The 17,106-nt window shown below is 42.4% G+C and overlaps 1 protein-coding gene across 1 annotated transcript; it reads right to left on the bottom strand.

Annotated features, from left to right (window-relative positions):
- Positions 1-693: 693 nt before the first annotated feature.
- Positions 694-11,452, bottom strand: LOC117328945. The gene is made up of 9 exons (XM_033886577.1): positions 11,360-11,452; positions 4,659-5,246; positions 4,250-4,355; positions 3,919-4,060; positions 3,611-3,688; positions 3,036-3,187; positions 1,426-1,472; positions 1,039-1,156; positions 694-904 (listed from the first exon to the last, which is right to left on the bottom strand). Exons 2-9 carry the CDS (start codon positions 5,219-5,221, stop codon positions 761-763), a joined length of 1,350 nt encoding a protein of 449 aa, XP_033742468.1. The 5' UTR covers positions 5,222-5,246; positions 11,360-11,452; the 3' UTR covers positions 694-760.
- Positions 11,453-17,106: the final 5,654 nt, after the last annotated feature.

The following is a 17,106-nucleotide window of genomic DNA, read 5'->3' as shown; positions in this document are numbered from 1 at the left end:
TATTGGCTATCGCAAAATCATTGTTTAAAAATTTAAGCCTATTTCACACCTGTGACCTTGAATGTAGGTCAAGGTCATTCATTTGAATAAACTTGGTAGTCCTTCACCCAAGCATGCTACAGACAGGCCCAACATCAAGTCCCTGGGACTCTTGGTAATTGAGAAGAAGTTACTAGTATCTAATGAAGTTCAAGGTCATTCATTTGAACAAACTTGTACTTCACCCCAGAATGTTACAGGCCTAATATCAAGTCCCTGGGCCTCTTGGTTGTTGAGAAGTTGTTTTAAGATTTTAGCCTATTTGACCCATGTGACCTTGAATGAAGATCAAGATCATTCATTTGAAAAAACTTGGTAGACCTTCATCCCAGCATGCTACAGACCCAATATCAGGTCTCTTGGCCGGTTGGGAATTTAGAAGGAGTTAGAAATGTTAATTGTTTATGTCTTGTTTGTGTCATTTCAACCAACTCTCCTTCATAATGTTTAATTGTCAAGATACAAATTCTGACTGACCAAGTGACCTTGAGAAGTTTATATTTACAAAGAAAAAGCCCCATCGGTCATTGCATATAATATCACCTATCATTGTGTTAGATCAGAGAAATTCCCAAGAAAGTGCTGATGAACAGATGAACACATCTTGAAGCATTAATAACACAAACTTCTGTTTTGAAAATTATATTTTCATTTATTTTTGATTACTTATAAACAATATATTTATATCTTAAACATTGTACAGAATATATTTATAAAATTACTAAATAAACATATCACATTGTCTTGTTTTTGAAATGGACTTTGATAACATAAGCCCTTTATTCATTTTCTCTAACACATCTTCAGGGTCTTGTGTAGGCTTGGGTAGAGATCTTGCCAATTCTCCAATCAACGATAAGGAACTCTGAAACAACAACATTTTATTTTTTGTTAGATTAATTAAGTTACGACAATGCCAGAGGACTAGATGTCACTTTAATAGATATTACACTGCCATTGTGTTTAGTGTATGACCCCATTACTATATATAGTACTAACCATTTGTATAAGGTGTGATTGGATTCTATCCTCTATTATTTCCTGTCTGATATCTCTCGTCTTCTCGCGCACAAAGCTTCTCTGAGCTGCAGCAGCATCAATTTTCAGCTGGTGAGTTCTAGGACAATGGAAGAAAAAAAAACTAGAACTGTCAGCAACAGGAAAACTCACAATAAAAGGAAGCAAAGGGGAACTGTTCATTAATAATCATAGACAAATTGTTATCCCATCATAATATATTGTATATTGTCTATTTCCACCAGGTGTGAGAAACATGGGGTATTATGATTATTCATCACGTAATATTAAGTTCAGATATTAAATAGTACACCAATTGTCCGCTCCAGGTATGTATTTGATTTATCAAGGATGATAACTTGTTCCTACCTGCAATCCTTACATCGCCTGGGATCGTGTATTTCTTCCTGGGCGGCCTGAAAACAAGATCATGATATACAATGATACAACACAGACAGGTGAGTGAAGGGCAGCTATATATCCCCCAGATATCCCCAACAATCATCCAAAAGGGATAACATTATTTGTTCAGGACCTTACAGGTCTTTTCTCCTTTTTTTGGCTATTTATCATCTTTACCTAAAAATTACTTCTTGTCAGGAATGACATTGTAAATGTTGATCAAATTTGATCTGAAGCATCCTTGGGTAACAGGAACCAACTATGTATAAACCATGGGTCAGGGTCCCCAGGGGCCTGAAGGGATGGTGCTCAATAGGGGAAATATTATAGCAAATTCTTCAAAATACTTATTCTTCAGTAGGAATCAAAGAATCTCTGGATGATGGAAACCAATTTTGCATGATAGAGGGTCTGGGCCCCCAGGGGACTTGAGGAGTGGGGACTAGACATGCCCCCTGTCTCTAGAAGATTAAAATTGTAAATAATAAAGGTGACCTTTATGATTTTGGTCTCTAAGACATGACATGACTAAGACATGACATTCTAAGTTTCAAACTAGGGGGAGATAAGCTAGTCTTACAACTTAGCTAAGCCATTCTTAACAAAAAACTACTGGTGGCCAGTCTAGGTTGGGACCAACAGGGAAAATATAGCAAACACTTTGAAATCATTCTTGCTCTGTAGGAATGGAAGAATTTGCTCATTTGGTTTGAAGCATCTGTGCCTGAAGAGGATCCAATTGATATTAACCACAGGTCTGGCCCCCACTTTCCTAAGGGGTCAGGTCCAATAGGAGAAATATAGCAAATTCTTCAAAACCCTTTGTCTTCTGTAGGAATGGAAGGATTTAGTCCAAAGTTGCTCTGAAGCAGCTTTTGGTGAAAGGGAACCAAATTTGTATACTAGTAAGTGGTGTGTTTGGCCACCAGGGGACTGAGGGGTCTGACTCTGAGGGACAGGGCTTATTAGGGGAATATTATATACCCGGTAATAGAGATAAATCCTTTCAAGAACTTCTTCTGACCCAGCTGATGGATTTTGATCAAATTTTGTATGGAGGATTATTGGGTGAAGAAGACACAATGTTTTATAAACATGGGGTTTGTTCTGACTCAAGTGGAGGTGGAGGGACCCAAATTGGGAAAAGAGGAATTTGAAAATTGAATTTTTTTCTACTGTATAGATAAAGGTCAAATCTGGTTAAAACAAACCTCGGTCAACAAGAACTTAATAAATTTTCCTTATCTGCCCTGGGGCAGAAGAAGGAGGCCCAATTGGCTATTGACTGAATTTTCTTTGCCTGTCCATTTGAACCAGAAAAATAAATGTCAGTTAGAGGAACTGAAATACATGGAGAGTCAGATCCCAAAATGGGAAAATATTTGTAAAGTAACTAAGAATGTTTTGGCATAATCACTGAAATTTCCAGGTGAGTGTTGCAGACCCCATGGACCTCTTGCTTTGATGGGTCTGGTTGATGTTCAGCCAGTAAGAATCCATGTGGTAAAAGCAAGCAACACCCCACCACACCTTCTACTCAAAGCCAGATAAGGCAGTCGTACAACACTTAATCTTACCATTTCCATTCTCTTGATGAAGTTTTTCAGTTTGAGTCTGTCCATCAGAGCTGGATCAATGCCATACTCCTGTATAAGTTGTTCTCCCTCCTTCACTGGTGAGGCCTTGGCCTCAGACTGTTTCTGTATGGGCTTCCCCTTACTTTTCATAGCTAAACAAGGTTTTCAAGTTGTGATTTAGGATGGCATTAATAGAAAGAGTAAGATATCTACTACATAACTGATTAACACAACTATAATTATATATAAAAGTGACATTGATCCTACTATAATATACATTACATTTTACGCAGTAGTAAAAATGAAAATGCTCTGTAGAGAAATATTCAAGGAGACAGGAAATAATAACTGAATAAAGTCTGAAGGAAGCTGAGTTATCAGTTCACATTGCAACCTCTTTGTAGTCACTATACAATTACAGAGAAAGTGTAGTTATACAGATATATAGCTTACCTGAGGCTGTAGTCACTATACAACTACAGAGAAAGTGTAGTTATACAGACATATAGCTTACCTGAGGCTGTAGTCACTATACAATTACAGAGAAAGTGTAGTTATACAGACATATAGCTTACCTGAGGAAGAGTGTTTCTGTTTTAGCAAGCGTAGCTTCTTTTTGATGTATCTAGAACAATGCCAATCTAATTCCTTTTCTGTAATATGAAAGTTAAAAATTTAAACACTTATGATATAGTACATGACTATAGATACTGTTAGGGTGAAAGAATTGAATCTAGAGAATCTTATATGTTCATATACTGTGTACTAATGTACATATACTGTGTACTAATATGTGGACTAATGTACATATACTGTGTACTAATATGTGTACTAATGTACATACATATACTGTGTACTAACATACATGTAACTGGTATCCTACCTTTGTCAGTTTTTTCCTGCGTCAGTAAAGATGATACATCTGTCTGTCTGATACGTTTCTGTCTTAACCGAGACATCATGTCTGCTGCAAAGTTTGTTTTTGCTTCCTCTGCAAGTTTGAAGAGCTCAGCTTCCTTTCTTAGCTATAAAATAAGCAGTCAAATATACTACAGCAAAACATATTCAATGAAAGCTGATTTCAATGCTAGCCTTGTTGAAGTTTATGATGTAATTTACTGCTTAAGTTAATTCATAAGACATCCATTGTATTGTTTGGTAATTAAAAAGTTGAAATTTATACAAGAAAATTGTTGATCAAATACAAAACATACTTTTTCTGGGTCCTCTGTCTTTGTGGTGTCAGCTTCCTCAAATGTGTAACTGTAGTCATAGCTGTCATTTTCCAAGGTCATGTCATCATCAGAGCCACTAGACTGTCTGTAGGACACAATTTATATTAAATGTTCCTGATGTTAATAAAGGCAAAGTTTAGTATCACTGAGAAATCACTTTAAATATAGCATTATTAAATATCAATGTTTGTGAGGATGACTGCCTTCCAGCTAATACAGAGACACATGTTAACCAGTAAAAACCTAGAACCTACAAAATGATGATGACCCTTCTTATACAACATAATCAATATACTAGAATATGTGCCATATATGAATCAATTACCAGTATGTCAAGGTAATTGTTTTCCCCTTTTTCGTTTTAGTACTGATAAATATTAAACAATACCTTTCTGAATAAGTTTCCTCATCTGATTCAACTCGTCTAGTGAAGGTTGGCTGACTATAAGTGTCCTCACTATGTTGTGTTATAGAGTCAGCCGACTCGTAATGTGTATACCCATCATCCGACTGACCACTGGCTTTGTCTGTGTGTGTTCCTGTGTATGTGGTGGAACCACGAAAATGACTGCTACTGGAGTCAAACGTGTCTGTGTAGGAATATGGTCTGGAGTCATGTTGAAGAGTTTGTGAATTGGAATATTCTGACAAGTGAGTATCAACTTGTTCTGTTGCTAGTGTGCCCTCCACAAATGTATCACTGTATGAAGTAGCTGCGTCCTCACTCTCAAATGTGTCAGAGTAAAGTCTTGTCTTTGTTGGTGCAGTGTCATCGAGTGTATCCGAGTACTGGACAACCCTTGGTGACAGGGAATCATCGAATGTGTCAGAGTAAGAGTACAACATTGAAGGAGATACTTTTGGTGGTCCCCGAACGGGCATTCCCAGAGGGCGTACATTTTTAGCAGGTGTTGGTGACTTTGATGGTGTTGGTCTTGCAAAATTCATCATTACAAATATTCTTTTCACGACAATCCTGAAATGATAATTTTACATCAGGCTTAACATTTTCATTTCTGGTTTTACCTACCAAATAAATACATTGTACCCAGAAATATATAAACAATTATTTGATATACATCTATTTTTCAGATAAGATAACAAAACAGTAAGTAATTTTGATTAAGAAATATACCTGGGACTGACTAGATGATCTGATCTCTGATTCTTACACTACACAGAAACAGTTTAACTGATGATAATTTTGTATAGAGACCAAGCCATCAAATACGAAAATAATAAAAAATATCCTAAGCAAGCAGCACATGGGTCTTTACTGTCACATGAGTTCTGAAATACATACTGATAGCTGATGTTTTTCTGACCCATGTGGCCTTGAAAGTAGGTCAAGGTCATTTGAACAACTTTGGTATCCCTTAATCCCAGTATGCTGCTGGCCCAATAGCATGACCTAGGTTACTGAGAAGAAGTTTGAAAGGTTTTAACACATTTGACCCTTTAAGTTATGACATTGATAGAAGGTCAAAGTCATTGATTTGAACAAACTCTGTAGCCCTTTATCCCAGCATGCTACTTGCTCAATATCATAATATCATGACCCTGGGCCTCTTAGTTATGGAGAAGAAGTGGAAACTGTAAATTGTTTACAACGGACAACTCCTCCATCCCCAGGGGAGCCACACCCTCCATTTATACAACACAGGACCTCTTCCACCCCTGGGGGAGCCACACTCTCTGTTTATACAATACTGAACCTCCTCCATCCCCAGGGGAGCCACACCCTCCATTTATACAACACTGGACCTTCTACATCCCCAGGGGAGCCACACCCTCTGTTAATACAACACTGGACCTCCTCCATTCCCGAGGGAGCCACATCCTCTGTTAATACAACACTGGACCTCCTACATCCCCAGGGGAGCCACACCCTCTGTTAATACAACACTGGACCTCCTCCATCCCCAGGGGAGCCACACCCTCCATTTATACAACACTGGACCTCCTCCATCCCCAGGGGAGCCACACCCTCCGTTTATACAACACTGGACCTCTTCCATCCCCGAGGAGCCACACCCTTCATTTATACAACACTGGACCTCCTCCATCCCCGAGGGGGCCACACCCTCCATTTATACAACACAGGACCTCCTCCATCTGCAGGGGAGCCACACCCTCCATTTATACAACACTGGACCTCCTCCATCCCCGAGGAGCCACACCCTTCATTTATACAACACTTGACCTCCTCCATCCCCAGGGGAGCCACACCCTTCATTTATACAACACTGGACCTCCTCCATCCCCAGGGGAGCCACACCCTCCATTTATACAACACTGGACCTCTTCCATCCCCGAGGAGCCACACCCTTCATTTATACAACACTGGACCTCCTCCATCCCCTGGTGAGCAACACTCTCCATTTACACATGTATAACACTGGACCTATTCCATCCCCAGGGGAGCCACATGCTCCGTTTATACAACACTGGACCTCCTCCATCCCCAGGGGAGCCATACCCTCTGTTAATACAACACTGGACCTCCTCCATCCCCGAGGGAGCCACACCCTCCATTTATACATGTACAACACTGGATCTCTTCCATCCCCAGGGGAGCCACACTCTCCATTTATACAATACTGGACCTCCTCCATCCCCAGGGGAGCCACACCCTCCATTTATACAACACAGGACCTTCCATCCCCAGGCCCAGGGGAGCCACACCCTCCGTTTATACAACACTGGACCTCCTCCATCCCCAGGGGAGCCACACCCTCCATTTATACAACACTGGACCTCCTTCATCCCCAGGGGAGCCACACCCTCCGTTTATACAACACTGGACCTCCTCCATCCCCAGGGGAGCCACACCCTCCATTTATACAACTCTGGACCTCCTTCATCCCCAGGGGAGCCACTACCTCCATTTATACAACACTGGACCTCCTACATCCCCAGGGGAGCCATTACCTCCATTTATACAATACTGGACCTCCTCCATCCCCAGGGGAGCCACACCCTCAATTTATACAATAATGGACCTCCTCCATCCCCGAGGGAGCCACACCCTCCATTTATACAACACTGGACCTCCTCCATCCCCGAGGGAGCCACACCCTCCATTTATACAATACTGGACCTCCTACATCCCCAGGGGAGCCACACCCTCTGTTAATACAACACTGGACCTCCTCCATCCCCGAGGGAGCCACACCCTCCATTTATACAACACTGGACCTCCTCCATCCCCGAGGGAGCCACTACTTCCATTTATACAACACTGGACCTCCTCCATCTGCAGGGGAGCCACACCCTCTGTTAATACAACACTGGACCTCCTCCATCCCCGAGGGAGCCACACCCTCCATTTATACATGTACAACACTGGACCTACTCCATCCCCAGGGGAGCCACATGCTCCGTTTATACAACATTGGACCTCCTCCATCCCCAGGGGAGCAACACCCTCCATTTATACAACACTGGACCTACTCCATCCCCAGGGGAGCCACACCCTCCATTTATACAACACAGGACCTCTTCCATCCCCAGGGGAGCCACACCCTCCATTTATACAACATTGGACCCCCTCCATCCCCAGGGGAGCCACACCCTCCATTTATACAACACTGGACCTCCTTCATCCCCAGGGGAGCCACTACCTCCATTTATACAACACTGGACCTCCTACATCCCCAGGGGAGCCATTACCTCCATTTATACAATACTGGACCTCCTCCATCCCCAGGGGAGCCACACCCTCTGTTAATACAACACTGGACCTCCTCCATCCCGAGGTAGCCACACCCTCCATTTATACAACACTGGACCTCCTCCATCCCTGAGGGAGCCACACTCTCCATTTATACAATACTGGACCTCCTCCGTCCCCAGGGGAGCCACACCCTCCATTTATACAAGACTGGACCTCCTCCATCCCCAAGGGAGCCACACCCTCCATTTATACAACACTGGACCTCCTCCATCCCCGAGGGAGCCACACCCTCCATTTATACAACACTGGACCTCCTCCATCTGCAGGGGAGCCACACCCTCCATTTATACAACACTGGACCTCCTCTATCCCCGAGGGAGCCACATCCTCTGTTAATACAACACTGGACCTCTTCCATCGCCTGGTGAGCAACACTCTCCATTTACACATGTATAACACTGGACCTCCTCCATCCCCGAGGGAGCCACTACCTCCATTTATACAACACTGGACCTCCTCCATCTGCAGGGGAGCCACATCCTCTGTTAATACAACACTGGACCTCCTCCATCCCCGAGGGAGCCACACCCTCCATTTATACATGTACAACACTGGACCTACTCCATCCCCAGGGGAGCCACATGCTCCGTTTATACAACATTGGACCTCCTCCATCCCCAGGGGAGCAACACCCTCCATTTATACAACACTGGACCTACTCCATCCCCAGGGGAGCCACACCCTCCATTTATACAACACAGGACCTCTTCCATCCCCAGGGGAGCCACACCCTCCATTTATACAACATTGGACCCCCTCCATCCCCAGGGGAGCCACACCCTCCATTTATACAACACTGGACCTCCTTCATCCCCAGGGGAGCCACTACCTCCATTTATACAACACTGGACCTCCTACATCCCCAGGGGAGCCATTACCTCCATTTATACAATACTTGACCTCCTCCATCCCCAGGGGAGCCACACCCTCTGTTAATACAACACTGGACCTCCTCCATCCCGAGGGAGCCACACCCTCCATTTATACAACACTGGACCTCCTCCATCCCTGAGGGAGCCACACTCTCCATTTATACAATACTGGACCTCCTCCGTCCCCAGGGGAGCCACACCCTCCATTTATACAAGACTGGACCTCCTCCATCCCCAGGGGAGCCACACCCTCCATTTATACAACACTGGACCTCCTCCATCCCCGAGGGAGCCACACCCTCCATTTATACAACACTGGACCTCCTCCATCTGCAGGGGAGCCACACCCTCCATTTATACAACACTGGACCTCCTCTATCCCCGAGGGAGCCACATCCTCTGTTAATACAACACTGGACCTCTTCCATCGCCTGGTGAGCCACATCCTCCATTTATACATGTACAACACTGGACCTACTCCATCCCCAGGGGAGCCACATGCTCCGTTTATACAACATTGGACCTCCTCCATCCCCAGGGGAGCAACACCCTCCATTTATACAACACTGGACCTACTCCATCCCCAGGGGAGCCACACCCTCCATTTATACAACACAGGACCTCTTCCATCCCCAGGGGAGCCACACCCTCCATTTATACAACATTGGACCCCCTCCATCCCCAGGGGAGCCACACCCTCCATTTATACAACACTGGACCTCCTTCATCCCCAGGGGAGCCACTACCTCCATTTATACAACACTGGACCTCCTACATCCCCAGGGGAGCCATTACCTCCATTTATACAATACTGGACCTCCTCCATCCCCAGGGGAGCCACACCCTCTGTTAATACAACACTGGACCTCCTCCATCCCGAGGGAGCCACACCCTCCATTTATACAACACTGGACCTCCTCCATCCCTGAGGGAGCCACACTCTCCATTTATACAATACTGGACCTCCTCCGTCCCCAGGGGAGCCACACCCTCCATTTATACAAGACTGGACCTCCTCCATCCCCAGGGGAGCCACACCCTCTATTTATACAACACTGGACCTCCTCCATCCCCGAGGGAGCCACTACCTCCATTTATACAACACTGGACCTCCTCCATCTGCAGGGGAACCACACCCTCCATTTATACAACACTGGACCTCCTCCATCCCCAGGGGGGCCACACCCTTCATTTATACAACACTGGACCTCCTCCATCCCCGGGGCAGCCACACCCTCCATTTATACAACACTGGACCTCCTCCATCCCCGAGGAGCCACACCCTTCATTTATACAACACTGGACCTCCTCCATCCCCAGGGGAGCCACACCCTCCATTTATACAACACTGGACCTCCTCCATCTGCAGGGGATCCACACCCTCCATTTATACAACACTGGACCTCCTCTATCCCCGAGGGAGCCACATCCTCTGTTAATACAACACTGGACCTCTTCCATCGCCTGGTGAGCAACACTCTCCATTTACACATGTATAACACTGGACCTATTCCATCCCCAGGGGAGCCACATGCTCCGTTTATACAACATTGGACCTCCTCCATCCCCAGGGGAGCAACACCCTCCATTTATACAACACTGGACCTACTCCATCCCCAGGGGAGCCACACCCTCTGTTAATACAACACTGGACCTCCTACATCCCCGAGGGAGCCACACCCTCCATTTATACAACACTGGACCTCCTCCATCCCCAGGGGAGCCACACCCTCCATTTATACAACACTGGACCTACTCCATCCCCAGGGGAGCCACACTCTTCGTTTATACAACATTGGACCTCCTCCATCCCCAGGGGAGCCACACCCTCCATTTATACAACACTGGACCTATTCCATCCCCAGGGGAGCCACACTCTTCGTTTATACAACATTGGACCTCCTCCATCCCCAGGGGAGCCACACCCTCCATTTATACAACATTGGACCTCCTCCATCCCCAGGGGAGCAACACCCTCCATTTATACAACACTGGACCTACTCCATCCCCAGGGGAGCCACACTCTCCGTTTATACAACATTGGACCTCCTCCATCCCCAGGGGAGCAACACCCTCCATTTTTACAACACTGGACCTACTCCATCCCCAGGGGAGTCACACTCTCCGTTTATACAACATTGGACCTCCTCTATCCCAAGGGGAGCCACACTCTCCGTTTATATAGTACAACACTAGACCGTTTTCATCCCCAGGGGAGCCACACCCTCCATTGGATCAGGTGAGCTACATGTGCATAGTAAAATGATTGACACTAAGTCGTACTAGAGATTAACATATCGGTCTCTGGTGGTTTTTTTTCAAATATCCGTCAGATCAACTTGGGACGAATTGACTTCATATGTAACCCACTGGAGAGGGCTACTGTACCGAACGTTTAACGTGAGCTCTCAACGTCGATGTGCAAAACGGTTACATAATATATATCATGCAGGAACTAGTGAAATACTTTTCTTAATTTACCTGGATTCAATCTTACCGTTAGCTGTCAAAATCAAAACAATCGTGAAGGTAAACAAGAATGAGCATGACCCTTCGTCGCCTTTCCATACAAGAGCTGAAGTGACAACGATTTTATTTTGTCAGAACATAAGCGGCATGTAATTTATTCAAACAAAATAAAGGGTTCGGATGCTGATGCTGGCGTCGTGTTGCTGTGTGTACCCACTCATGCATGAACAAATACGTTTATTTTGCTAGCGAAATGTTTCATTTTATCCCATTCCCTTCATACTCTTGAGGTAAGTTTAGATGATGTAAATGATGTTTTTGCGCTTTTTTCGATAAAAATACAGTTCGTTGACGGGACAGATTCACTGACTGTTGACAGGCCAACGCAGTAGTGATACCTGTCGAATCATCTAACAGGTTGTCGTTCCGCTCCGCTAATATTTCTTCAGCTGACGTGTCTGCAGATTTTTCTAGATCTGTAATACTGACATATATATCGTTCGATGTATTGTAATGTTATTATTGGATGGACTATTGTCACCTAAATTATTACTCCAATAATATTATAGATGTCTACTAAAAAAGTAAATTAAAATATGTGCATATTATAACTGTTTTGAGGAAGAACAGACACAACCTTTATATAGGTCTGCATAATAAATTTCAACATATTACATCTCTTATTAATTATTTCCCTGTTAACCATGGACGTTTTCATTATTTATCACAGTCAAAAGGGTATCCAGACTATGACGTTAACAGGAACGTTTTCATTAATTGCAAATGGTAGTCATAGTTTCCTCTGGCCCTTACACCAGACTTGGGCATGCAGAGATGTCCATATATGATTTAATAAGGAGGGACCTAATGGTTTTACTTTGCATCAGGCGAGCCTTGTCAGAGACCTCCAATACTTGTATTAACATTTGCCATTCCAGTTGTCAAGATTTATGTCTGAAATGTTGAATTTAAAAATTGATGAAGTGGGTTTCAACATCAAAAATGGCTCCAGTGAAGGATATGTATGCATGAAGCAAAATGAGAACAAGGGATTGGGGATTTGGATATATCATTAATCAAATTTTTAGCCCACCATCATCAGATGGTGGGCTATTCAAATCGCCCTGCGTCCGTGGTCCGTCGTCCGTCCGTCCGTCCGTCCGTCCGTCCCTCCGTCCGTAAACAATTCTTGTTATCGCTATTTCTGAGAAAGTACTGAAGGGATCTTTCTCAAATTTCATATGTAGGTTCCCCTTGGTGCCTAGTTATGCATATTGTGTTTTGAGACCAATCGGAAAACAATATGGCCGACAGGCAGCCATCTTGGATTTTGACAATTGAAGTTTGTTATCGCTATTTCTGAGAAAGTAGTGAATGGATCTTTCTCAAATTTCATATGTAGGTTCCCCTTGGTGCCTAGTTATGCATATTGTGTTTTGAGACCAATCGGAAAACAACATGGCCGACAGGCAGCCATCTTGGATTTTGACAATTGAAGTTTGTTATCGCTATTTCTGAGAAAGTACTGAAGGGATCTTTCTCAAATTTCATATGAAGGTTTCTCTTGGTGCCTAGTTATGCATATTGCGATTTTAGACCAATCGGAAAACAACATGGCCGACAGGCAGCCATCTTGGATTTTGACAATTGAAGTTTGTTATCGCTATTTCTGAGAAAGTACTGAAGGGATCTTTCTCAAATTTCATATGTAGTTTCCCCTTGGTGCTTAGTTATGCATATTGCGTTTTGAGACTAATCGGAAAACAACATGGCCGACAGGCAGCCATCTTGGATTTTGACAATTGAAGTTTGTTATCGCTATTTCTGAGAAAGTACTGAAGGGATCATTATCAAATTTCATATGTAGGTTTCCCTTAGGTGCCTAGTTATGCATATTGCGTTTTGAGACCAATCGGAAAGCAACATGGCTGACAGGCAGCCATCTTGGATTTTGACAATTGAAGTTTGTTATCGCTATTTCTGATAAAGTCCTGAAGGGATCATTCTCAAATTTCATATGTAGGTTCCCCTTGGTGCCTAGTTATGCATATTGTCTTTTGAGACCAATCGGAAAACAACATGGCCGACAGGCAGCCATCTTGGATTTTGACAATTGAAGTTTGTTATCGCTATTTCTGAGAAAGTACTGAAGGGATCTTTCTCAAATTTCATATGTAGATTTCCCTTGGTGCCTAGTTATGCATATTGCATTTTGAGACCAATCGGAAAGCAACATGGCCGACAGGCAGCCATCTTGGATTTTGACAATTGAAGTTTGTTATCGCTATTTCTGAGAAAGTACTGAAGGGATCTTTCTCAAATTTCATATGTAGGCCCCCTTGGTGCCTAGTTATGCATATTGCGTTTTGAGATCAATCGGAAAACAACATGGCCGACAGGCAGCCATCTTGGATTTTGACCATTGAAGTTTGTTATCGCTATTTCTGAGAAAGTACTGAAGGGATCTTTCTCAAATTTCATATGTAGGTTTCCGTTGGTGCCTAGTTATGCATATTGCATTTTGAGACCAATCGGAAAACAACATGGCCGACAGGCAGCCATCTTGGATTTTGACAATTGAAGTTTGTTATCGCTATTTCTGAGAAAGTATTTAAGGGATCTTTCTCAAATTTCATATGTAGGTTCCCCTTGGTGCCTAGTTATGCATATTGCGTTTTGAGACTAATCGGAAAACAACATGGCCGACAGGCAGCCATCTTGGATTTTGACAATTGAAGTTTGTTATCGCTATTTCTGAGAAAGTGCTGAAGGGATCTTTCTCAAATTTCATATGAAGGTTTCCCTTGGTGCCTTGTTATGCATATTGCAATTTGAGACCAATCGGAAAACAACATGGCCGACAGACCGCCATCTTGGATTTTGACAATTGAAGTTTGTTATCTCTATTTCTCAAAGTACTGAATGGATCTTTTTCAAATTTCATAAGTAGGTTCCCCTTGGTTCCTTGTATTGCATTTTTGGACCAGTCTGTCCTGAAAACAACCTAGCAAACAAACAGCCATTATCGTTAAATCTCAACTTTCTTATATAGCTAGGATTCCCTTGTTTGAAAAGTACTGGAGGGATGTCTCGATTTGCACAGATTAGTAAAATGAAGGGAAAAGTAGAGAAAAGATCAATCTGACATGGAACCTATGAAGATCATTCAATGGTGGGCGCCAAGATCCCTCTGGGATCTCTTGTTAAAAATGCATACTATTGAAAAACTCTTTTCCTCAGGAATTCTCTTAATTTGTGTTTATAGCAGAGCGCATGATTAATTAGATTTAAATCACTGCCTCCTAGTATTGAATCCAGGACTGCGATATATAGTCTTATGCTCAACCGATCGAGCTAAAGAGAAGATCAGATGATCGATCTCTCTAGCTGTCCGACCGGTATATTGCGGCTAGTATTTACCAGGGTTACATATACTCCCTCTCTAGGAAAGAACTCGTCCATGAGTTTTCCGGGGGTAAAAGCAATGCTTTTGCAAGCAGCGATGAGTATCATTCTTGAGTCCCTACATTGACACCATTGTAATAGAGTGCATGATTACTTCATTTTAAATCACTTCCTCTGCTAGGGATCAAACAAGGGAACTCTGGCTTGCTAGTCTTACGCTCAACCGATCGAGCTAAAGAGAAGATCTCTCTAGCCGAGGGATATATTGCAGCTATAGTATTAACCAGGGTTACATTTGGAATTCCCTACCCTCTTTCCTAAAACCTTAAAATAGGATTCAGAATTTATTTAGTACACCCTATTCTGGTATATTAATTCTAAACTGTAAAGAAATTACCCTAGATAATGGCAGCCTGCTACATCGATCTCATCTATTAAGACATTATTTGTGTTAATGACAAAATAATGTCAATTATTTTTTGCAGAATTTCATCCTGACAAATTAAATATTCATGTTAGTTGTCTGCAATACCGTAAAAGCTGTGTAGAATAAATGACACTTTTGGTAGGGTATGCTCATTTTTGCATAGAATATATAAAAAGTTTAATACCAAAAATTGATCTACTGTTGGACAACTTTTTAGGTCATCTTACCTGCAGGGTCAGGATGACCTATAGTCATCATGCTTTGTCCGTCGCCGTGTGCCGTGTGCCGTGTGCCGTGTGCCATCCGCTGTGCGTAAACTTTTCACATTTCAAACTTCTTCTCAAATTCCAACAGTGGGATTGAGCTGAAACTTGTCTCTAATGATATTGAGATGGTCCTGACCAAGTGTTGTTATTTTCCGGGTCAGTCATAAATCCAAGATGGCCACCATGGCAGCAATTTTGAAAAACACATTTTAAACTTCTTCCCCAGTTCCACTGGTGCCATGAGCTGGAAATTGTTGAGAGTGTTAAGGAAGGGGTGCCAACAAATTAACGTGTTGTTATTTTTCAGCCTCATAAAAATGTTGACATTGTGGCAGCCAAGGTGACCATTTTGTAACATGATTATGCAATCATGGTTTTCCTGAATAACACCTATTTCAAATTTCTTCTCAAGCTCCACCAGTGGGATTCAGCTCTAACTTACCTGAAGTTTAAGCCTATTATGTATTATGTCTTTCAGATAACTGCATTTTCAGAGGATGGTTCTTAAATAATAGTTCAGCCATGTCCAGTCTGATGTCTCAGTGTTGGCTTCAAGATTTACTTCATGTGATGTTCATCTAAACTAGTTGTAGAACCAGTGAGATGGCTCTGAGTCGTGAGGCGATTGTCGGCCTCATTGTAGTGCCGATCATGTTGGCCATTTCCTTCACATTACTTGTCACCTACCACATGACAAGGCAAATACTTTGTGGAATTTTGGGCTGTTTCTGGCAGAAGAAAAAGTGTTTGTGTTGCCAACTTGAGAGTTGTAAAAAAAGACAAAGTGATATTGACTTCAACACCCCAGATCATCAGCCATTTGATATTGAAGAAAATGTCCATCCGGAAAAATCAACATCAAGCATAGAAGAAAAACCATCATCAGCTGCTACACAACATTGTAACTGTGAAAGCTGTCAGGTGTAATGTACATGGAGATCAATTAACCACCAAACAGAAGAATTCTGTAAAATACTAAGGAAACAATCTAGATTGGACAGCATCTGAAGGAATATTGAGATGTAGTGGATCAGAATACCAGGAATAAAATATATAGCAAGATAATTATGATGGGATAGCATAACTTTATGGCATGTAGTAATATGATGGAACAAGGTATTTTCAATGAATAATAATCAATGTATCTTAGACTTGCTAATGTTCCTAAATATTTAATTTATTGATAGATTGTAAACTTAATGAATTGTAGTTTCTTTGCTATGTAACTACATATTAATAAATATTAAATAATCATCAAAGTACCCTGCACATTTTACTATCATTGTTATTTTAACTTGTTCCCCATTATATGATTATTCAGCAGTTTCAATTTATAGAGCTTTTTAGAGTTGTCAGATTTATCTCAGATTTCATAGTAAATGCAGAGGAATTTTGTCAGTCTAAAAATGTAATGAACCAAGTTTTCATTGAAATTTGTAGTCAACATAAATATATTTTCTTTTGTGTCAGAATTTGGAACAAAATATTTATAACTTTGTTCCATGATTGTCCACATATTGTGGATACTAGCTGTCTGCAAATGACAACCACTTAAGCCATTCATGCTGACAATGTCATGGTGGTACAAGCATGCATTGATAGTTTACTATGCATTATTCATTGTGAGGGGCAAATTAACCCTGGAGGAATTTTGATTTCAA

The sequence above is a fragment of the Pecten maximus genome, chromosome 6, assembly GCF_902652985.1.
Source record: "Pecten maximus chromosome 6, xPecMax1.1, whole genome shotgun sequence".
NCBI lineage: Eukaryota > Metazoa > Mollusca > Bivalvia > Pectinida > Pectinidae > Pecten > Pecten maximus.
The sequence above is the reverse complement of the archived record's forward strand: the minus strand, read 5'-3'. Positions and strand labels throughout refer to the sequence as shown.